Raw genomic sequence first — 23,200 nt, 5'->3', positions numbered from 1 at the left:
CTCTCTGAACCTCGGGTGCTCATTAGTGCAGATAATGAATATCTGTCCCACTTGTCTCTCATAAATGAGTGACTGGGTGAGAAAGGGTCCCTCAAAGAATGGAGCACACCCCAAGTGCAAGGAATGTTGGCGCGAGACCCTGAGGCCCTGGCCTGGATCCTGGACCCCGCAGATTGTCAGACTCTCCCAGGCTGAGGCACACAGAGTGGGAAAAAGCTAATGAGAAAGTGAGACTTTAAACACAACCCAGCACATCGGACTCACCCAAGAGCAGCTTATTTATAGCTGTAAAAACATTCTGTCTGAACAGTCAGTTCTACCTCTAGAATACTAGGACTTTTTAAATCCTTATATATGATCAACTTTACTCTTTCAAGTGACACCTTGGAAATGAGAAAAGGAAGCTTAGCTTATTATGGTTCACAGTCTTGCCCTCTCCACTGCCAGTAGTGAAATTAGTGCCTGGGGATTCCGCCTGTGTATTTAGTTATGGCTCTGATTGTCCCAAGGCCAGAGTCACATTTTTCTATTGGTACCATTGCTTTGGGGGCAAGGAGAAATTGAGTGCCTTGGACCACAAGTGGTGGGGAAACCGCAAATCCCACTGACCAGCTGGGTTGAAGGAGGGCTCAGTGGGAGAGAGGTGACCTCACCAGCTTGTGCTTTGACAGCCCAAAGCTGGGAGGCAAAGCTGGATGCCCCTGGCACATGATCACCAAGGTGACCCAGGAAGGCAGCCCCTCCCTGCTTCCACACCCCCTCCTCAGCCCTTCATTGTCCCTAGTCACTTCTCTTCCTCTTCTGAGTGCTTGCTGTTTGTCTTCCTATACCCACTAGTTATGTGGATGGTTTGGGGGGGTGGGGGTGGGGATAGGGTGCAGGGGCAACCCAGGGAGTGAGTGGACCCAGTCCTCGGAAATGACCCTGGAGGCTTCCCCTCAAGGAGCCAGAGCTCTCCATCTTCCTGCCCAGGCATCATAGCATCCGCTTACCCTGCCACTAAAGACCAGCTCCTGTCCTTGGGGTGCTGGCTGTCACAAATGTGGACCTGGCTTATCTGTCTAGCCTCATATTGAGCCACCTTGCCCTCTTACTCAAGGCTCCAGCCCCATCAAACAGCTTTCAGTTCCTTAAGCCAAACTCTCTCCAGCCTCAGGGCATTTGCAGGTTTGGTGGCAGGACCTCTGGAGCTTTTGCTGTCTGCCTAAACTTGTCCAAACACACAAATCACAGAATGAAGACTTACGTCATAATAGTTTTCCATTTCCTTAGTGAAGATGAAGCAACCATTTCCAAGAAGGTAAAAGTATGTGATGTTTGTATTAAATTAAACTTAAATATCGCTAAAAAGAAGTAAATAAATCCCATCCCTCCGGGTGTCTGGGTAAGCATCACTTGCTCAAAACGCTTTTCCTGAGCCCCCCCTCAATCTAAATTCAACCTCACCATGACATTTACCATATCCCTCATTGTGTGGCATTTACCACAGTTTGCAAGTATTATGTTTATTTGTATATTTATTTAGTATCTGTGAGCTCTGTGAGGGCAGGGACAGTATCCCCAGCACCAAGCAAGTGCCTGACACAAGATAGACACACAGTGGCTTTTTACTGAAGAAATGAAGAAGTAGGATTTACACACTCAGGAAAGCAACTCAGACACTGCGAAGGAATGGGAAGGAGGAAAAGCATAGGGACACCACTTAAAGGAGTGTCAGAAGGAAGGGATGGCGACAAGAGATTTCCTAGAGGGGTTCTGAAGTCCAAAATGGAATGGAGCTTTTGTCCTGGATTTGGAGTTTGTTTCTAGAACATTCCTTCAAAGTTCCTAGGCACCTTCCAAAGCCAAGAATCCTGGCTGGAAGTTGGGCTATTAAATCACAAACCCAGGAGAAGGTGCCAGAGGGGACGGGCAGATGGATGCTTCATGGTTGCAGACGTGGTGCAGCTTCCTGGCGAGGGGCACCTGGGGGACACGAGCTGATGTGCATCCCCTTCCCAATGTCAGGACGGGATTCTGCTGGGAGCCGTTGGTGCCTATGACTGGAATGGAGCTGTGCTAAAGGAAACTAGCGGTGGGAAGGTCATTCCTCTCCGAGAGTCCTACCTGAAGGAGTTCCCCGAGGAGCTCAAGAACCACGGCGCATACCTGGGTAAGAGCCAGAGCTGAAGGGTGGCTGGTGGGTGGTGGGCGAGGAGGGGACCTGAGGGATCCAGAACCTGCCCACACCTGAGGCCAGGGGCCTGTCTGTGCATATTCTGTGCTGATTCAGGCACAGTCGGGGCCATTGCCTCTCCAGCCTGGCATCCACCACGTCCAGCGCCATGCCTGGCATGTCACAAGCTCTCGATAAGCAGGCAGAATAAATGACAAGCAATGCACCCCAACCTGAAATGTGTTTTGGTTGATGCTTCTAGACTCTAGGGCAGCTGTTGTTGTGTTTTCAGGTTTGAGTGCAGGAAGCCTGTCTCCCCAAGGCAAAATGCAAGTCGAGGATGTGTTAAGGTTTACAATCAAGGCAGAAGTCAGTTCCCATTAAGTACCTTAGAGTGGTCGTAAAAAGAAAAGCATGAATCATTGACCTGATGGTGATAGGTCCCAGCTGTGAGACCTTTACCTGACAGATCCCAGTCACCTCTAGCTCTGCAGGAGCAGGGCCTCCACCATCCATGCTGAGGCCCTTCTGCCGTGGCCTTTCTGAAAGGGCTGAACCAGAACGAAGGGAGCAGGGGGCGAATGCCCAGGGCTCCCATTGTCTGTGAGTCCTTCTGGGTTTCTGAACGGAATCCACCAGCTGTGAAGTTACTCATCACTAATGCAGCCTCGGACTCCACTTCTCCGTGAACTTGGGCCATCCAGAGTTGGCAGTGGATCTCTCTGCGGTGGGAAGGTCACTCCTCCTCCCAGAAGATCCTGGGGGGCGCAGAGCCAGGATGAAGGGCCTTCATGAGGCCCAACTGTCTCGCCTTAACTATAGTCACCACCTTGGGTGTGAGTCCTGAGGGAGTGCCTTTCTCTTCTTCCTCTTCCCTCCGGGGGTTCATCCAGCGAGGGCAGTGTCTGGGGTCTCTGGAAGATTCCTCCCGATGTGCCCCAGGGAAGAGGGGGAGTTTGGGGAAGGAGACAGGCCAGCCAGGCTCTCCGCCTCCACACTGGGGAAGCTTATGGACTTCGGGCCACGGGTCCTCCTGTCAGCCCTTCAGGGAGGCTGTCCAGCTTTCTGGGGGGCCCCGCCTGCTGGTCAAGGAGCCACATGGGAACTGAAACCACTGCCAGCAGACGGCTGGGAAGCAGGAAGCTCTCTCTCAGCGCAGCTTGGAGCTTTGAGAGTCAGCCCACGCCTGCCCCCAGGACACTCAGCCCCCAAGACCTTCCCACCACCACTGTCCCTCCTTCTGAGGAAGCCCAAATGCCCAGGGCCAACTGAGAACATTTCCAGTAGTGCCACTGGGCACTCAACTCAGAAGAAACCTTTGCTGCGCACCACAAGCCTAACCCCACCCTACCCTCAATACACGGCCACGTTAGCCACCCGCCATGGGATATCTTGGTCTCACCTGCCTTTCAAGCTCCACTTCCCAGAATACATTTCCAAGAGTCAAACGCGGTGTGTCTGGAACCAGAGTAGCCCACCCTACTGCACCCACCCTCCCGGCCACTGCATCGGCTCCTCTGTGCATCCCGCAGCCAGACTGGAAGCAACCAGTGACCCGAGAGACAGTGTTACCCACAAACACACAGGCGCACGCATGTGCATGGGCACGAGCGCACACACACACACACACACACACACACACACACACACACACGCAGACATGCACACATGGCAGAAGGAGACATGCATCCCCCAGAAACTGCCCAGGAGCTGCCAACAAGGCCTGACACCCATCTAAAGACAGATCCATGATCCAGTTGCCTGGCAGAAAGTGGGACTCTCGGCTTTGCACACCTTCCGGGGCCCCACTTTCAGGAGAGTTGCCTGAAGATGCTGTACAGTCACTCCCCAGAGCTGGGCGCTCGACTGGAAAGTCACAGTGATCAGGCACAGATCCTAAGAACACGGATTGGTGGCCTTTCCCAAAGAGCCTCTGGGTTTCCATCTCTTTCTCTTTTGAGTGCACTGAAAGAAGCCTAGTCACTCCCTCTTTTGAGTTTGCAAAGCTTTGGGGCTGCAGGAGTCCCTGAGACTCCACCTAAACGCCCCGAGCGGAGCAGTTCCTCGCCTCTGCACAGCCAACTCTTCAGTTTTCGGTGGACCACTTAGCAGGGGGTTCCGGCAATGAAGAGGACACTGGTTGATCCCCAGAGAGACTATTGGTGGGGATCAAAAACAAAGCCTGCCCAATATGAAAAGAAATGTGGCTAGGGCTTGCCTTTCTCTTTCCTCCCTGTTCCATCATGCACTCACCTGTGAGGCAGGTGAAGCATGTGATGTGCATGTTCCACGTCAGCAATGCCTATTAGTGGCCCCACCTGGCTTTCTTGATGCCTTCAAGCAGGGGGTGGGCGCAGTGAGTTCTCCCCACTCTTCACCGGCCCTGCCTCTTCCAGGCCTCCTCAGCTGCACCTGGGAACTACTGCCCCGTGGTATCACATCTGCTCGGCCTGGTCTGAATGCTCTCCGTTCAGCGGCCAGTCCTGTGGCACAGCTGAGCCACACACAGGCCCAGGTGAGATCTGCCAGGCCACAGGGCCAGAGCCTAGCCTGTTTTCTCCCTTGGCAGGGTACACAGTCACATCGGTCGTGTCCTCCAGGCAGGGGCGGGTGTATGTGGCCGGAGCCCCCCGGTTCAACCACACAGGCAAAGTCATCCTGTTCACTATGCACAACAACCGGAGTCTCACCATCCACCAGGCCCTGCAGGGCGAGCAGGTAATGCAGGGGAGGCTGGGGGCAGGGCAGACGGGTGGGACAGAGGGGAAGGTGGGGCTGGAGGGGACTGCAGCTCAGCTCTTCCCTCTCAGGACTGTCCCCAGACCCACAAACGTCCTTCCTGGTTGGGGGTATATGCCTCCTTCACACCCACCTTAGAGCTGATGCTCCTTCCCCAGGAAGGCAGGCCTGGTCCCTGCCGCAGCAACAGAACCCAGGAGAACTTGCTAGCTCGCACTTCATGGAGCCCTTGTCTCTGGTGCCTTGGCCCGACCTCTGCCCCCAACTACCAGCCTCTTTCGGGTCATGTCTAGAGTTCAGGGCCAGAGACAGCATCCAGGCTATATAGCCTCCCAGCTTGGGCTGCCAGGGCCCGTAGGCATCCTGAAGGGGCACTCGTGTTCCTCAAGCCACCTTGGCGCTACCAGAAGTGAGAGGAGTCATGCCTCCACCCATAGCACGGCCCCACGGGTTCACCAAGATGCCAACTTCTTTCCTTTCCCGGAATGGGCACAATTCAGAATGATACGGCTACCAATGTCACCGCCCCGGATGTGGTGGGCAACCAGGCTGTGCTGCTAAGAGTCTTGCGTTGGATGGTCATGAATGCAAGCTGGAAAGCTATGATAAGAGCCAATGATGGTGAAAAGATCAGAAAACAGGGTTCTGATCCAAGTCATTTCAATAGCCCAGGAAGACTGTGGTCCTGAGAAGCAACATAGCTTTTCCAAGGTTATAGGGTAGATTCACGGCTGGGTCAAGTTCAGAATCCAGGACTCTTGGTGGGGCTCTCTACGTTATGCTACCTCCTGACCCCCAACAATCCCCAAACCAGGCCATGGCCCCTCCTGCCTGGCAGCATCCAGCATCCATAGTACCCTGGGCCTGAGCTGAGCCCTGTCCAGGCCCTTATTGTTATTCTTGGCTCACCCCTGGCCCTCCAGAGCCTGGGAACAGCCCTGTCTCCTGCGTTTTCTACTGCCCTTGACCTGTCACCATGAGGACATGCTCTTCACCGGGTCAAACCTAAATCCCTCTAGCTACAGGGAGCCATCCTTCCACCATTCCTCTTCCCATCCCAGGGCACTGGCGAACCCGGGCACGGCTCTGGCCCCAGCTTCCACCCTGCCCGCCCACACTCTACCCAGGGCTCGCTCTGTTGGGAACCCTAGGCTAGACCTTGAGAGCTGAAGGGAATTCGCTGATGAATTTATGACATTTATACTGCCTGGTTCCATCTCCAACATCCGAATGAGAAACCGCAGCGCTGAAGGCAGCTAAGTTAAGTGGATTCCAAATCACCACGACCCACATAGCTGAGGCCACATGTTTAGACAGGGTCTCCCTCCGCCTCCCTCTTTGCTCTCTGTCTGCCTCTTAATTACTTCATGTGGGCACATCTCTTCCCCCCCACCCCGTGTTTATGATTTCCTTTTTCCCTCTTCTGTATTTTTATCGTTCTCCTCGGTTAAAAGCTTTTAATGCTTGAGGATAAATTTCTTCTGAAAACACCCTAAGCCAGGGAGGGAGAATCATTGACTTGAGTGTCAGATGGATCAGAGTTCCAACCCAGTTGGGCTGTGACCAGCCTTCTGACGTTGGGCAAGTGACTTGAACTCTCTGAGCTTCAGTTCCTTCCCTGTAAAATAAGGACGATAATCTCTCCCAAGACAACATGAGACTCACACAAGCTAACCTGAGGCTGTAAAGCGTCTCACACAGGGCCTGTCCTTGGGAAGGGCTCCTCTTCTTTCCTGAGCGACCACTTGCTCCTATAAACATTTACTGAGTACCTCCTGTGTGCCAGGCAGGGCACCCCCGCCTGGAGGGAACAGGACAGGCACAGCTCCCACTGTCCAGAGGCGCTGGTGGAGGGAGCCGGGGCTGGGGGAGCATGGAGGAGGGACCATTGCAGGGAGTGGAGTAGGGAAGGGCAGGGGTGCTTCTAACAGGCAGTGACCTGAAGGACGATAGACATTACCGGGAGAGAGGGGAGGGGAGAGGGTACAGGTCAGAGAAAAGTGTGTGCAGGGGGAAGCTGGGAAGCCAGCTGGAGCCGGGGGGCATTTGGAGAAGAGAAATCACTTGGTATGTCGGGAGGCGATGTGGGAGCCAGAGGGTGGGGGACAGAGGCTGGTCTAGGAAGGTCACACTGAAGAGTTTGGACATTTTCCCCCAAAGCAAGGAAGCGGCATGGTCAGCTGCTGGAGGCCACTCTAGCTCCCCGCAGTGGTGGGCTGGAGGGGCCATCCTGGAGGGGGTGGGGCTTTGGAAGGCACCTCACATGGGGGAGAAGCATCGGAGGAGGCGGGAAGTAGATGGATTCGGGACATGTTTGGCATCCACCAGGTGGACTTGCGGGGAGACTGCAGGCGGGAGAGGTGGAGGGTGGAGCCAGGGAGGACCCTTAGGTTTCTAACCGAGTGGTCAGATGGTGCCCTCACTGAAGTGGGGAACACGGCACCCATGGTGGGAGAGGAACACAGTAAGTGCTCAAATACTGAAAAGAAATCATAAGTTATCACCCAAGGTGCTAAGCCCAGAGTATTTGGAATATAAAAAATTGAACGTGAGCTAAATGTCCAGCAACAGAGGATTGATTAAATACATTTGGCGCACGTGTAATTCGGAATATTAGAGAATCACCAATGATCATGTTGTAGGAAAAAAATATAACACGTCGGAGAAAATACTCATGATCCATTGTTTTATTTAAAAAATCAGAATATATAAACTATACATCCAGTCCGATCCCAGATTGTAAAAATAAAACCATACACATACACACACACCCCCTAGAGAAAACAGTCCAGAGGAAAAATATACTGAAACATCCATGGTATAGTTGGTTGTTGGGACCGTGGGTGACCTTTATTTTCTTCTTCATATGTTGCTTTTATTTTGCTCACTTTTTGCCATTATAATGTATCACTTACAGAATAAATGGCAATCAATAAAATTAAATAATGGAAAGCCGAGTGGGGGCGGGATGGATAACAGAAGGAGAAAAGAGGGAGGGACCTTCTCATTTGTGCGGCAAAAATTCCGAGTCAAAGGCTGTCCTCAGTTTCCATCCACTGGCGAGCAGAGGCCTCCCAGTAGCCCAGCCCCACGCCCCTCTCCCCATCCCTGTGCCGCAGATAGGCTCTTACTACGGGAGCGAGATCACCTCAGTGGACGTCGATGGCGACGGTGTGACTGATGTCCTGCTGGTGGGCGCACCCATGTACTTCAGCGAGGGCGGAGAGCGGGGCAGGGTGTACATCTACAACCTGAGACAGGTACGGAGCGTGGAGGCTGGCCAGCTTTCCAGGGGCACCTGATCCCTGCCTTGATCAGGTGTCCACACCTGTGGAGCGGGGGAGGATGGGAACCTCTTCTGTCATTGGGCTTATATAGCAGGAGAGAAATGGGGAAACGCAGAGGGGATGCTGCAGGCCAGAGGGGCTCACGACCCAGAGAGCCCTTGCCAAGTCCCCCTGAGCCTTTTCCTGACACTGGTTTCGCAGAACCGGTTTGTTTACGATGGAACACTGAAGGATTCCCACAGTTACCAGAATGCCCGATTCGGCTCCTCCATCGCCTCAGTTCAGGACCTCAATCAAGATTCCTACAACGACGTGGTGGTGGGAGCCCCTCTGGAGGACAACCACAGAGGAGTCATCTATGTCTTCCACGGCTTCCAGGGCAACATCCTAAAGACACCGAAGCAGGTAATGCCCCCCTCCCTGGTAGACGGATGGAGCTAGGACGTGGAGTCCTGGTAGCTCTCGCCCTGTCCTCACACAGGAAAAGGGAACTTGCCTCAAATCGAAATTTTGAAATGGGTGCATTTGTCTTCAAGCCCTTCCCATCACCCCTTTGGATACCCTCTCCCTGCTTAACTTTATCTCCCCAGCAACAGCAACACAATCCCAAGGACCCTCATGTGTATTCATGCAATTGACTACACGTGGAGAATGCCAGTTTGGGCTCCTCTTCTCTGGAAGTGCCTCAGGCTGGAAACAGTGCTCTTCCTAAAAGTGACCCATCCCAAGTCCCCTCAGGTCATCACTTTTGCCTACCTATTTTATTAGTAAGATATACCACAGTTAGAGATAATGGTGGGTTACCTGCCAGGTGATGTGTATTTACACCCAGTGGGGAATTCTTTTTTTTTTTAAATTGAAGTGTAGTTGATGTACGATATAAGTTACAACACAGTGGTTCACAATTTTTAAAAGTTATACTCCATGTATAGTTATTATAAAATATTGGCTATATTCCCTGTGTTGTACAATATATCCTTATAGCTTATTTATTGTATACATAATAGTTTGTACCTCTTTATCCCCTACCCCTATCTTGCCCCTCCCCCTTCCCTCTTCAGTGGGGAACACTTTTATGACACACTATTTTAATCTAAAAGAATGACTTAATGGCAGGAATTTCAGGTGCCATAATGGACGAGGAGAGGAGATAGCTTTGGGCCGGGGAAGCTTCCTGATGATTTCAAACAGGCTGTCTCCAGGGCTCCCAATTGTATCTACCCCTTAGGGTGCCCATGCCCAGCTCTTTCCTTCCACTCCCTGCAGAGAATCGCTGCCTCAGAGCTGGCTCCAGGCCTCCAGTATTTTGGCTGCAGCATCCATGGGCAATTGGACCTCGACGAGGATGGGCTTGTGGACCTGGCTGTGGGCGCCCTTGGCAACGCCGTGATTCTGTGGTTGGTTCCCTGTTTTTCTTGACTCTTGGGCTCTCCTGAGTGTCATGATGGATACAGGGTTTAAAAGATACGCTTTAGGATCTCTGTCTCTTGTCTTTAATCGCTGTGAGCCAAATTCACCCTGTTCTTATCCCGTTGCGACTACAAATTTCCTTTTCATGGAATCACTGTAAGTTATTTTGAAGTCCAAATCCCTCTTCTCAGTGGACTGCTAAGATTTTAGAGCAATTCAGTGGCAAAAAGCCCCTCTTAGAGTTTTTCCTAAAAGTTCTGGCTACTTGGTCATTTCTTCCACTCAGCTTCTAAAGCTACTTTAAAGGACAGACTGAGGATATTCTCATCAGCTGGGAGGCTCTCCCTTCTACCCCAGTGTGAGAGAGGATTTCTTTCCTCCAAACCCCATCTGACCCCTGGTTTCCTTTTTCAGGGCCTCATTTCTGCACCATTCCATCAGATATTTGTCATACATTTGCACTTAGGGTCTACAGCTTTGAAAAAGGGGGGCGGGGTGCTTTCTAAAAGTCCATCTAAATATTTTACCATGTGATGTGTCAGATACTTTTTGAACCAAAAAAATTTTTAATTTGAGCTAGTTTTTTATATGTTGATACTTTTCATTATAAATACAATAACTTAAAGAAAATTTGTAAAATAAATCACTCAGAGTTTCATCACCTTAACATTACCACTATTAACATTTTGGTATATTTCCCTACCAACCTATTTCCACCTGCATATAATTTTATATAAACGCAATCACATTTTTCATACAACTTAAGAACGACATTAAACAGAGATATCCTATGACTTCACAGGGAGAATCTTCATGTTCTTGGTCCTCAAGAATATTACGATCCAGTCGGGAAATATCTTAGTCCAAGTTCCCAAGAAAACAGAGCCTGAGGCTAAAGCTTCTGTGCCTGCGCCCTGGAAGGGGCTTCAGCCCCAGGGACGGAAGTGAGGGTCAAGGGAAACTGAAACAGGAAAGGAGGAGAGAGATATGAGAGGTCGTTAGTTACTGAATGAGCTGCAGCCTCACGCCTGGGGCAGCTCCCTGCTCCAGCATCTCCAGAGAGGAGGAAGGAATACAGCCTCTGCTTCCTGCAACAGCCCCTTAGGGGAGCAATGGGGAGCAGCGTATCTGCGGGCTCCTCATGTCCCCCTGTGTCATGGCCAAAGCATCAGCTGACCCACGCCTCCAGGTGGTGTCCCCTGGCCCTCTAGGCAAGCAGGGTCTCTGCGGGTCCAGCACCGGCCCCACGGCCTCTCCTTGAAGGTCTGCTCTGCAGGTGGGCTCTTAGGTCTTTGGTAGCAACAGCAGCTTGGGCTAAATGTACTCACTGCATTGCAGTTCAGGTGAACAAGACCCAGGGTAGAGGGTAGACATGGCCTCTGGGGTCTGTAGGGTGACACATAAACTAAGTCCTTTATAGGAAGCAAGGTATATGCACACATACATCAAAAGAATCAGTCTCACAGAAAGGACTCAGTCAAGCCCTAGCTTGTGAGGTCTAAACCTAAATGCTACCTGAGTAGTGCCGAAACTGTGGGCTGGAGCCCTCTGGGAAGACTTCATAGTCAAACTCCATGGATCTCAAACATGACTACCCTTAGGATCACCTGGGAGCTTTTAAAACTCTCATTGCCCGGGTTTTACCCAGACCACTGAAAGCAGAATTTCTAGGGCAGGGGCCCAGGCAGCAGTAATTTTTAAAGACTCTCAGGTGTTTGTTTCCAAACAGAAGGCGTTCTCACTTACCTGCTTTGGTTCTCACAATTCCCCATCAGAGAGATCGTGGGACCTGCCCAGTGCAGCCAAGACTCAAACCCGTCCTTCTCACTCCACAGTACAGAGGAGGCGCCATCCCTCTTCCACTACGAAGAGCAGAGTATTAGCACACATAATCACGCTAAAAGTCTGAAGCATCTAAAACACACTACACTTATTTCTTTCTACATAAATGCATAGTTTGGAGAGGCAATATTTCCCTTCCCTAACTCTGATTGACTTAGACAATAGAAGTGTAAATTTGCATTTCCTTGGCTGCCTGGATGGGACAGTGTTGGGATGGATGGCTGGGGGCAGGTCTCTAGAACAATGAGTTATTCTCTACTTTAGCTGCACATTGGAATCACCTGGGGTGCTTTAACACCCACGCTGTCCAAAGTGTGGTCCAGAGACCAACAGCACTAGCATCACCTGAGAGCTTGCTAGAAATGCTGGATCTGCATTTTAACCAGAGCCCCAGGAAATGCGCAAATGTATTAAAATCTGAGAAGCACTGCTTTAAGACATGGTGATGCCTATTCTTGTTGGATCTGACCTGGAGAGCAACTTGGGCATCAGGAAGTTTTTAATTTAATTTTTATTTTATATTGGAGTATAGTTGATTTACAATGTTGTACAGGTGTACAGCAAAGTGATTCCATTATATATATACATATATCTATTCTTTTGCAGATTCTTTTCCCATGTAGGTTATTACAGAATATTGAGTAGAGTTCCCTGTGCTACACAGTAGGTCCTTGTTGATTATCTATTTTATATGTAGTAGTGTGGATATGTTAATCCCAAACTCCTCTAATTTATCCCTCCCACCACCTTTCCCCTTTGGTAACCATAAATTTTTTTTTCAAAGTCTGTGAGTCTGTTTCTGTTTTGTAAATAAGTTCCTTTGTATCACTTTTTAAGATTCCACATATAAGCGATATCATATGATATTTGTCTTTCTCTGACTGACTTCACTTAGTATGATCATCTCCAGGTCCATCCATGTTGCTGCAAATGACATTATTTCATTCTTTTTTATGGATGAGTAATATTCCATTGTGTATATGTACCACATCTTCTTTATCCATTCATCAGTCAGTGGACACTTAGGTTGCTTCCATAGCTTGGCTATTGTAAATAGTGCTGCAATGAATATTGGGGTGCATGTATCTTTTCAAATCATTGTTTTCTCTGGATATATGCCCAGGAGTGAGATTGCTGGATCATATGGTAGTTCTATTTTTAGTTTTTTAAGGAACCTCCATACTGTTCTCCATAGTGACTGTACCAAGTTACATTCCCACCAGTAGTGTAGGAGGGTTCCATTTTCTCCATACCCTTTCCATCATTTATCGTTTGCAGACTTTTTGATCATGGCCATTCTGACTGTTGTGAGGTGATACCTAATTGTAGTTTTGATTTGCAGTTCTCTAATAATTAGCAATGTTGAACTTCTTTCTGGCCATCCATATGTCTTCTTTGGAGAAATGTCTATTTAGGTCTTCTGCCCATTTTTGGATTGGGTTGTTTGTTTTTTTGATATTTAGCTGCATGAGCTGTTTGTATATTTTGGAGATTAATCCCTTGTCGGTTGCTTCTTTTGCAACTATTTTCTCCCATTCTGTGGGTTGTATTTTTGTTTTGTTTATGGTTTCCTTTGCTGTGCAAAAGCTTTTAAGTTTAATTAGGTCCCATTTGTTTATTTTTGTTTTTATTTTCATTACTCTAGGAGGTGGATCCAGAAAGATATTGCTGCGATTTATGTCAAAGAGTGTTCTGTGTTTTCCTCTAAGAGTTTTATAGTGTCTGGTCTTACATTTAGGTCTTTAATCCATTTCGAATTTATTTTTGTGTATGGTGTTAGAGAATGTTCTGGTTTCATTCTTTTGCATGTAGCTGTCCAGTTTTCCCAGCACCGCTTATTGAAGAGACTGTCTTTTCTCCATTGTATATACTTGCCTCCTTTGTCATAGATTAATTGACCATAGGTGTGTGAGTTTATTTCTGGGCTTTCTATCCTGTTCCATTGATCTATATTTCTGTTTTTGTGCCAGTCCCATACTGTTTTGATTACTGTAGCTTTGTAGTATAGTCTGAAGTCAGGGAGCCTGATTCCTCCAGCTCTGTTTTTCTTTCTCAGGATTGCTTTGGCTTTTGGGGGGTCTTTTGTTTTTCCATACAAATTTTAAAATGTTTTGTTCTAGTTCGGGCATCAGGATGTTTTAAAGCTCTCTAGATTACTCTGATGTACATGCAGGGTTGAAGTGATGAGAAGGCAAAAGGATGTCAGTATGGTCTGCAGCAAGCACAGCCCCTAGGAAAATGATGAAGGGCTGCCTCAAGGGGCTGTGAGGTTGCTTAGCCTGCCCTTCATCCACCTGTACACTTTTTTTGCCCAATCCTGTGACACCTGGACCCCCTCCCTGCATGCCCCACCACTGCCTCACTCCCAGTGGGGGTTTTACAGATCCCGTTCCATCTGGCTCTCCACCTTTCCCTGGGTCCCAGCAGAGCAAGCAGTCTTGTACCCCACCCAACCCCTGCTTCTCTCCCTCCTCCTGAAGGTCCCGCCCTGTGGTTCAGATCAATGCCAGCCTCCACTTTGAGCCGTCCAAGATCAACATCTTTCACAGGGATTGCAAACGCAGCGGCAGAGACGCCACCTGCCTGGCCGCCTTCCTCTGCTTCACACCCGTCTTCCTGGCACCTCATTACCAAACTTCAACAGTCGGTAAATCAACCCCCTCCCCACTTCCCCAGCTCCAATCTCTCCCCCATGGGCTTTGCATTCGCTCTGTTTCTAAACCTGGGCTTTTGCTGAAACGGGTTTTAAGTGCCAGGTCACACCTAGAGCCACATTTGATGACTTCTAGATGCCCATTCAATGCTCTGATTCCAGGGGGCAGGGAGGGGATCTCATGCCACGGTGAGGATGGCAGTGAGCAGTGGTGACCAACGTGGGAGAGGTTGGGGAAGCAGAAAATAGTCAGAGACAGTGTTTGGATCAGAACAGGGGACTGGAAGCAGTGGAATAGTCTGGGGTATGGAAGCTGTGAAGTCAGATTCAGAGAAAGAGTCAGACGCAGGAGGGGGAGCTAGTAACCAGGGGGTCAGGCAGATGAAGACCCGAGTAGCAGTGGTCATTGCTCAGAGTAGGTGTGAGTCCACAGCAGGGCAGTTTCCTTCTGAGGGTCCATCACTCCCAGCCAAGGTTGGGATCAGACACCTGCTTATGACAGCCCTGGGCCCAGGCAGCCCCAGCAAGTGGCAGCTACAGGTTCCAGCACCAGGTTAGACCTGTGCAGGAAATTGGGACCACAGAGAGCGTCTCAGCCAAGGAGCAGGACTGACCAGATGATTAAAAAACGGGTGTCCCAGAAGGAAGATGAGAACAAAGGCAGACCTGGGTGGTTGTGTCCTTCTTTCAGCTTCTTTCTATGATAGGAGAATGATGCCAAGAACCTGTGCACCCAGAGTGCTGCTGGGGTACCGGAGAAGGGGCTGAGCCTTTCCAGCATTTAGCAAAAGATCAGCCTAGTTGAAGGGGAGGAGGCTGCAGGCCTTAAACCCCAGAACAGCCTTAGGTTTGAGGAGCTGGTGGGCAGAACCTGGCCAGCCCTCCCTAGTGTGATGGGAACTGCCACCTGCAGAGGCTCGGACCCAGACCTGATGGGATCCTAGAGCCGAGGGCGAGGCCCAGGAAGGTGATGGGAGAGGTGGAGAGGTGTGTTGATGCCAGGAGTGGCTCAAATGGAAGCATCACCCTGACCCCTCATCCTGTCTCCCCTCCTCTTCCACTGCATTCACTCTCCCCTCCATCTCTTCCTCTTTCTTTATCCCTTACTGTCAACTCCATCTTCTTTTCTCCTCCTTCTGCCTCCCTCTTCCTTTAGTTCCTTCCTTTACCCTTTCTCACTGTATCGCCCGCTCCCTGTGTGGGAGTTTCCTGCCTACACTGAGCCTTGTGAGGGGAGAGGAGCAGCACTTCCCCTGGCCAGCCTGGAGGGCTTCCTGGAGGAGGATGACTTTCCAAAGGCTATTTTTAAAGAGAGGCAAACAGTCTTCAATGGAAATGTGCCTCCACCTCCATGGCTTGCCCTCTCCTTCCTCTAGGCATCAGGTATAACGCCACAATGGATGAGAGGCGGTACACGCCGCGGGCCCACCTGGACGAGGGCGGGGACCGGTACACCAACAGAGCTGCCCTGCTCTCCTCCAGCCAGGAACACTGTGAGCGGATCAATTTCCATGTCCTGGTGAGCCAGATGCCCAGCAGCCCCACCCACAGAGCCCAAGCTTCTCCAGGAAGGGGACGGAGCTGGGCGAGGTGCTGCCATGGGAGACGCAGAGAGCTCAGCTGGTGCCAGGCTGGTTCTGAGCCCCCAGCAGACCTCCGGAGGCCAGGAAGGGGGCAGTGTCCTGGACCTTGGCCATCCCATACTCATGCCCCAGAGCAAAGGCCACTGGGACATACTACTTCCCACCTCACGGTACCCTCCTCTGAAATCTCTTCTTTGCCAGCTCTCAGATGCCCACCATTTCTTAAGCAGGGGGTGAAATTCAAGGAGGGAGGTGGGCTCAATGATGTCTAGCAGAGAGGACGGCGGTCAGCCAGCCGGGGCCATGGCTCAGAAGGAAGGGATAAGTAGGCATCAGCTAATAATGAAGACCAGGTAAGGTGGACCAGTGGCATAGACAGGCTTGGGGGCAGGAAGAGAGAGATGCCAGACTGGCAGAGCGGGAGAACCAGTGGGGGCCTGGTGCATCCACCCAGAAACTGCAGACACCCAGCCACAGCTCCAGCCTTGGAGACACAGGCAGGGGACACTCAGAGCCCACCTGACCCCAATAGTCACTGGGCAAAGGTCAGAGAAACAAGAAGTCCTGGTGTCTGTTAATAGTGTTGCCCCTCTGATGTGTTTACGGGCTGGTTCTCAAAGTGTGGTCCCCAGACCAGCAGCATCTTCATTACCCAGGAACTTTTTAGAATTGCATGTTCTCAAGCTCCATTCCAGACCTAGTGAATCAAACCCTCAGGATGGGACTCAGTGTTTTAACCCCCGCCCCCTCCCAGGGTGGGATTCTGATGCAAGCTCAAGTTTGAAAGTCATTGCCTTAACACAAGGAAGCCACTGGTGTCAAGATTTGGGTTCCATGGCGGGGGCGGGGGGGATTGGGGAATTTTTTAGGCAGCTCTAAGCATCCCCTGGATTGCCGCTATTTTGTTCAACTTTGTTCATTCATTGATTTATTAAGCCTTGTCACAGCGCTAGGACTGTGCTGAGAGGCTTCGGAGAGAGGAGGATTGACACACAATCAGGTAGTTTGGATGCCACGTAAGTGTGTCAGTAACAGGTCTGAACAGAGTGTGGGGGTGAGGTGCTGCCTGGCTTCCTAGAGGCCGGGGTGTTGGGGACACAGGTTCCCAGCCTTGAAGGACGAGCAGGAGGTGGTGAAACATGCAGGCAGAGGGGTTGGCATATGCTGAGCCAAGGGCCCTTTCCAGGAGCAACACTCTCTTGCTACGGACCCATCTGGGAACCTCCGTGCACTCACGGACGCTAAAGCTCCGTGGACTCATGCTCAGGGCTCCCAGCTTCGGGAGGCAGAAGTTCTCTCAGTGGTCCTGACTATGACACAGATGTTCCCTCTGTCCTCACCCCGTTCTCATCCCCCACACAGGACACTGCGGACTACGTGAAGCCAGTGACCTTCTCCGTCGAGTACTCCCTGGAGGACCCCGACTATGGCCCCATGCTGGATGACGGCTGGCCCACGACCCTCAGAGTCTCGGTACATCCTGGTGTCCAGGGCAGCAGCTTTGACACACACCCCACCCCCTCCCCTCGCCTCCTCCCAGAAGCCCAGGCTTTGTGACAGGCACAAAGGAGTTCTTCCCCTGCCTCACCTTCCCACCTCCTGCCCCGCAAATTCCCAACAGGCTCCTCCCCTCCTTCCTCATGACTCACGCTGAGCAGCTTGTTGAAGGTAAGGGCCTGGCCTCCTCCTGTGCAAGGCTGCCGTATCCCCAGCAGAGAGTGAGCCCGGAGTGGGCCCTGAGATTCACAGGACCCGAAGGGACCTTAGTTCTCAATCGCCCACTTCCCTCATTGACAGACGAGGACACTGGAGGCCAGAGAGAATGATTCAACCACTAGAGCCTAGTCTGTGCTTGTTGAATGATCGACTAATTAACAAACAGTCCTCCTAGCCTGCTCCAAGTATTCCAAAAATAAGTAGTTTTAGCCTCATCATTGCCTCTGCACCCCCCAAACCCACCTTTTCTAATCCCTGGCTCTAAGGGCATCAGAATTTTCTGGTAATCTAATATTCAGATGCTCCCTGCAACTCCATATAAATCCCACACAAAGAAAACGTCAGACAGTTATCCATTCTGCCTGAGGTGTGCTAGGAGAGCAGGCAAAATAAACCCCGGGGATTTAGGAACAACTTTCAAATATACCACAATGCTCTTAAGACCGTGACCTGCGAGGTCCAGCCTCTGAGCAGTGTCTCTGAGAATTATTGGGTTGGCCAAAAAGTTCATTCAGTTAACGAATACGTTGTTCAATAAAGTTCTTCGTGAAAGTGAAAAATGTGTCTTTTATTTTTACTTAAAACCAAACAAACTGTTTGGCCAACCCAATATATAGAATCCAGCCAGCAAACAACAATTTCAGAATTACTCACATGCTTGCCTGTATTTCTCCTACACAAAAGAACGGTATAGTCAAGAGCAAGGCTTATGAAAATCCCCTCTCTGCTCTCATTCTCCCCCATCAGCCCCCTCAGCTCCTCCCTCTTCCCAGAGCTCCCACATCCTACCACCCACCCCTCAACCTTCACACCTTCCCTCTTCTCCTGATTCTGCATCACAGATGTGTAAGAGAGGCTGTCTGAAAATGCAGTTCAGGAGAGGGGGAGATACTGACCTGGCAAAGCTGGAATCCTCCTTAGTGAGCCAGGAGAGGGGGAAAGCTGGGTGCCCTGAATCTTAATATTTTTCCCATCACAGTCATCACAAGGCCACTATAGCAAATGAATGAGTACATGTCACTCATTCTATAAGCATGTTGAAGCCCAGAGGAACGTGCAGGGCACTCTCTGCTCTGATGCTGATAACACGGATGCAAGGTGGTGATAAGAGTCATAGGTCAAGTCAAAGATGGGAGTAAGCTCAGAGGAAGTGTCATCAAGCGGTCAGATGATAGGTCAGGGGGGACTTTCTGGAGGAGGTAGCTTTCCCCTGGACCTTTAGAATAGACGTGAGATGGGGACGATGGGCTTATTCCAGGAAAGCTGACAGCATAGCCAAGGTGTGGACGTGGGAACAAGCAGGGTGAAGGGAAGTGTAAAGAAAAGATGAGAAATAGAGCTGAAAAAGTCAGTCTGGGCATATTACCAAGGGCTTTGGATAGCAGCTAAATGTCTAAAAATCTTGTTAAAATAGATTTCTAGCCCCCAGAAAATTAGAAACATTCTTCCCATCTCTCTGCTACAAATTCTTATTTAGCTTCTCCTCAATGCCCAGCACTGTTCTAGTACCATAAAATCTTGCCTCTTGGGGGAATGAGCCATTCCATACAGTTGAGTGTAACAGTTACTTATCATGTTAAATTATCCCTTTTAATCAAGTGGATAGAAATTTTTCTGAAGGTTATTATATAGTTTTCACACTTGAACAGTATGCTGGGCGGGCTGGGGTGTATTTCATCGGAGACTTGAAATCACCAAGATGAACACGGGTGCTAGAATACAGTGAAGCCCCCAAGGGTTTCCAGAGTGTCTAGAGCTATGTCCTGGCATTAAATGCCTCGCTTTGCCCTCCTTTATATGACTCTGCTGTCTTCCTTGCTGGCTGCTTCGAGCTAAATCCACCATGTGATGGGGAAGCCAAGGGGCAGGCTTGACAGAAATGTGTCTGAAATAAGAGCACGTGGATCTGAGTGAGGGCCAGGGAGCTCCCCTCTGAGAAGTTAGTGAATATAAGGTACGCCTGGCCTCTCCTGTCTCCCCTCCCCTGGTTCAGGCTGTGCTCCTGGTGCGGACAGTTTCAATCCTCAGCTCCAGACTTGAACACCCGCCTACCTGCTGAGCCCTTCTCCCTGGATGGGCCACAGGCACTTCAAACTCAGTGTGCCCCAAACTGATCCCCTCCACTGAACCCCTCCATTTATAAATGAATGGTGCGGCCACCCTTCCAGACACTCAAAAGGAAACTTGGCCAACATCCAGGACCCTTTCCTCCCTTTTAGTCCTGATGAACTCCAGGTCCTGCTGCTCTCACCTCTGGGGTTCCTAACCTGTTTACACACACACACACACACACACACACACTACCACACCAACACCGTCGTCATCTCTTGCATGAACATTGCATCAGCCTCAGTGGTCTCTCTGCCTCTACTCTTGACCCTTCCAGTCCATCCACCCACAGCAGCCAGAAGGACCCTTCGATATGTGGGTCTGGGAGGACACGACCCCAAGACCCTGTTAAGACATGACCCCGCCCATCTCTGCATCTCCTGTACCCCTTACTACAGCAACACTAAATAGCCATCATTCCCCAAGCTTGCCATGCTGCTTCATGCCTCAGGCCCTTTGCACAGACTCACCCTTCCTCCCAGACTTCCCTCTCCCTCTGGTCCATCCAGCTAACTCAGTCATCCTTTGGAACTCTGACCTACTGTCATTTCTCTGAAGCCTTCTCATCTATGGGCCAAAATAACTGTTTCCTCCCCTCTGCCTCTTCTGTTCCTCATATAGATTTTTTTTTTTTTTGCACATTTCGCACTATAATTATTTGTTCACACACTCATCTTCCCCATGAGCTGAGAACAGAAGCTGTGTCTTCCTCATCCTATATACCCAGTACCAGAGAGCTTGCTCCCCGCAATAAATGATCAATCAGTGTTGACTGGCACTGGGTAAGTGGGTGTTCTGCACTAACAGCTCAGCTAGGGACTGAAAGGGACCTGGGAGGAGTTGAGTTTTGAGCCATGTTCTAAAGAAGGGACTGTCTATGCCAAAGCATGAGAAAAAGCAGCATGGTGCTGTGAAAAAGGCAGAAAAAACAAAGCCTGTGTCTAGTGCCGCAGAAAGAGGAGCTGTTGTGCTGTGGAGATAAGGGATGGCCCACAGCAAAGATGGGGGCTGGAAGCTCTGGATGCCCTATCCAGCCACCCATACCTTCCTCTCCCTGGCCCAGGTACCGTTCTGGAATGGCTGCAATGAGGATGAGCACTGTGTCCCTGACCTCCTGCTGGACGCCCGCAGTGACCTGCCCACAGCCTTGTGAGTAGGCTCCTCCACACCCCCACACTGACTCCTTTCCCTTCCCTGCTGGTGGATCTAGGCTCCCAGAGCCCTGGATGACAATCCTGCACTTGCTTCTCCTAGGCAGCAAGGACCAAACACTGAACTTGGAGCATGGTTCTAGCTCAGGCTCTGCCTCTAACTCCTGTGTGACCTCAGGCAAATACCTTGCCCTCTCTGGGCCTCAATAACCTCCTCTGTAAAATGAACACTGTTAGTCTAATCCAACCTCCTCAAACTTTGTTTAGAAAAGGAATCCTTTCTTTGGCGCCTGCACTATAAAACAGATAAAAGGTGGAGACTGAGGACCTAGAGTTCTTGGTGTTCATTGTCTAACCCCCAGACTAGATGACTTCTAAGGTCCATGGACTGACCACTTGGGCTCAGTGCTAAGGAGATTAGCAGAGGATGAGCAGGGTGCTCACAATCCCCTGGAGGAAATAAACTGGCAGGGCTTCCCTGGTGGCGCAGTGGTTAAGAATCCACCTGCCAATGCAGGGGACACGGGTTCGAGCCCTGGTCCGGGGAGGTCCCACATGCCGTGAAGCAACTAAGCCCATGCACCACAACTACTGAGCCTGCGCTCTAGAGCCCACGTGCCACAACTACTGAAGCCCGCGTGCCTAGGGCCCGTGCTCCGCAACAAGAGAAGCCACCACAATGAGAAGCCCATGCACTACAACGAAGAGTAGTTCCCGCTCACTGCAACTAGAGAAAGCCCATGTGCGGCAACAAAGACCCAACGCGGCCAAAAATAAATTAAAATAAAATAAATTTATAAAAAAAAAAAGAAACTGGCAGACAAGGAAAAATACTGATCCTATTTCAAATTTATGTAATATATTTTAAAATAATTTATGCCCAGCTTTTATTCAACTATGAAATGATTAGATAGAAGATACATATACAATAAATGGAAATAATACAACACTACTATATATAAAAATAGATAAAAAACAAGGATCTACTGTACAGCACAGGGAACTATATTCAATATCTTATAATAACCTATAAGGGAAAAGAATCTGAGAGAATATATGTGTGTGTGTATGTGTGTGTATGTGTGTGTGTGTGTGTGTGTGTGTATATACATATATATATATGTCTGAATCACTTTGCTGTACCTGAAACTAACACAACATTGTAAATCAACTATACTTCAATAAAAATATAAATAATAAAATAAATAAAAAATAGAAATAGTACATCCAAACCTTGTAGAAGGATGAAGAAGCAAAGATTCTAACCATCTAGGCTAATAATCAGGCTTGTCTCCATATTGAGCTCTGAGCTTCCTGGCAGCCAAAGCCAAAAGGAAAACATGCTGATGGGAGAGGTGATACATGCCCAGTGAGGTCTACCCCTGCATTCCCCATTCCATGTGCCTGATTCCTGCTGGTCTCTTTCCCACAGGGAGTACTGCCAGAGGGTGCTGAGGAAGCCTGCCCAGGACTGCTCTGCGTACACACTGTCCTTTGACACCACGGTTTTCATCATAGAGAGCACACGGCGGCGGGTGGCAGTGGAGGCCCTGCTGGAGAACAAGGGCGAGAACGCCTACAGCACAGTCCTAAATATTTCACAGTCAGCAAACCTGCAGTTTGCCAGCTTGATCCAGAAGGTAAGACCTCGGTGGCCTGCCTGGCCTGCCTCAGGGGAGGGGCTGAGGCGGGAAAGGAGGGGTCCAGGTAGGGGGCCTGGCTGCACGTTAGAATCACCTGGGAGCTTAAAGATACCTGTGTTCAGACTTCTCCAGGACTTTCTAATTGATGTGGTCTGGGTGGGGCCTGGGTCAGTCCACTTCTAAAGCTGCCCAGGTGATGCCACTGTGCAGTCCGGGCTGAGAAACATGGGGAGAGGGTGGTCTGAGCCTTTCAGACCATGGAGAGGAATATCCTTCAGCCTGCGCCCTTGGCCCTTGTTAGGGGCACACACACACACATACACACACCCGCACATGTGCACACTAGTGCATACACACCCTCTGCCTACAGTTCATCCTCCAGGCTTTTCCACAACAGTCCTTCTAACAAGAATCAGAACCGATTTCTCCCCACTTTAAAACCTCCCATCATTCCCAGTTGCTTTCACAACAGATCCCGAACTCCTTGTGGTTGCACTCAAGGCCCTTCCTGCTTCCCCAGCCACACCTGCCACTTCTGCCCTCACCCCAACACCGGTAGTCCCACTGGCCCCCACTGTTTCCCAGCGCACCTGCCCTTTCACACCGAGGCCCTACCGACCACAGACCCCTGCCTGAGACCCCCTCCCTCATTTCCTGAGAAGCTCCTGCTTCCTCGTGGTAACCCCTTACAACGGCTGCTTACATTTCACCCTCACAACAACTCCAGGAGGTGGTGGCGGTCATCGTATCCCCCTTTACAGAGGAGGAAACCGAGGCACAGAGAGGGGTTAAGTGGCCTGAACAGGACCACACAGCCAGCAAGTGGCAAAGCAGGATTCCCACCCAGCAGCTGGCTCCGGAGCCCACATTTCACGAGAGAGCATGGTCCCCATGCCACGCTCTCTGGGGTGG

The 23,200-nt window shown here is 50.4% G+C and overlaps 1 protein-coding gene across 1 annotated transcript in view; it reads left to right on the top strand.

The window, feature by feature from the left end:
* The window catches only part of ITGA11 (integrin subunit alpha 11), a 127,737-nt gene that overhangs the window by 89,950 nt on the left and 14,587 nt on the right, over nt 1-23,200 (top strand). Inside the window, exons 11-20 of the mRNA XM_029239741.1 lie at nt 2,008-2,152; nt 4,725-4,873; nt 8,014-8,154; nt 8,383-8,586; nt 9,448-9,578; nt 13,914-14,080; nt 15,463-15,605; nt 17,032-17,142; nt 20,558-20,643; nt 22,078-22,285. Of these exons, the coding sequence (XP_029095574.1) occupies nt 2,008-2,152; nt 4,725-4,873; nt 8,014-8,154; nt 8,383-8,586; nt 9,448-9,578; nt 13,914-14,080; nt 15,463-15,605; nt 17,032-17,142; nt 20,558-20,643; nt 22,078-22,285 (1,485 nt within the window). The remainder of the gene's footprint in view (nt 1-2,007; nt 2,153-4,724; nt 4,874-8,013; nt 8,155-8,382; nt 8,587-9,447; nt 9,579-13,913; nt 14,081-15,462; nt 15,606-17,031; nt 17,143-20,557; nt 20,644-22,077; nt 22,286-23,200) is intronic.

The sequence above is a fragment of the Monodon monoceros genome, unplaced genomic scaffold (assembly GCF_005190385.1).
Source record: "Monodon monoceros isolate NGI ecotype Baffin Bay Population unplaced genomic scaffold, NGI_Narwhal_1 Super_Scaffold_21, whole genome shotgun sequence".
Lineage (NCBI taxonomy): Eukaryota > Metazoa > Chordata > Mammalia > Artiodactyla > Monodontidae > Monodon > Monodon monoceros.
The sequence above is the reverse complement of the archived record's forward strand: the minus strand, read 5'-3'. Positions and strand labels throughout refer to the sequence as shown.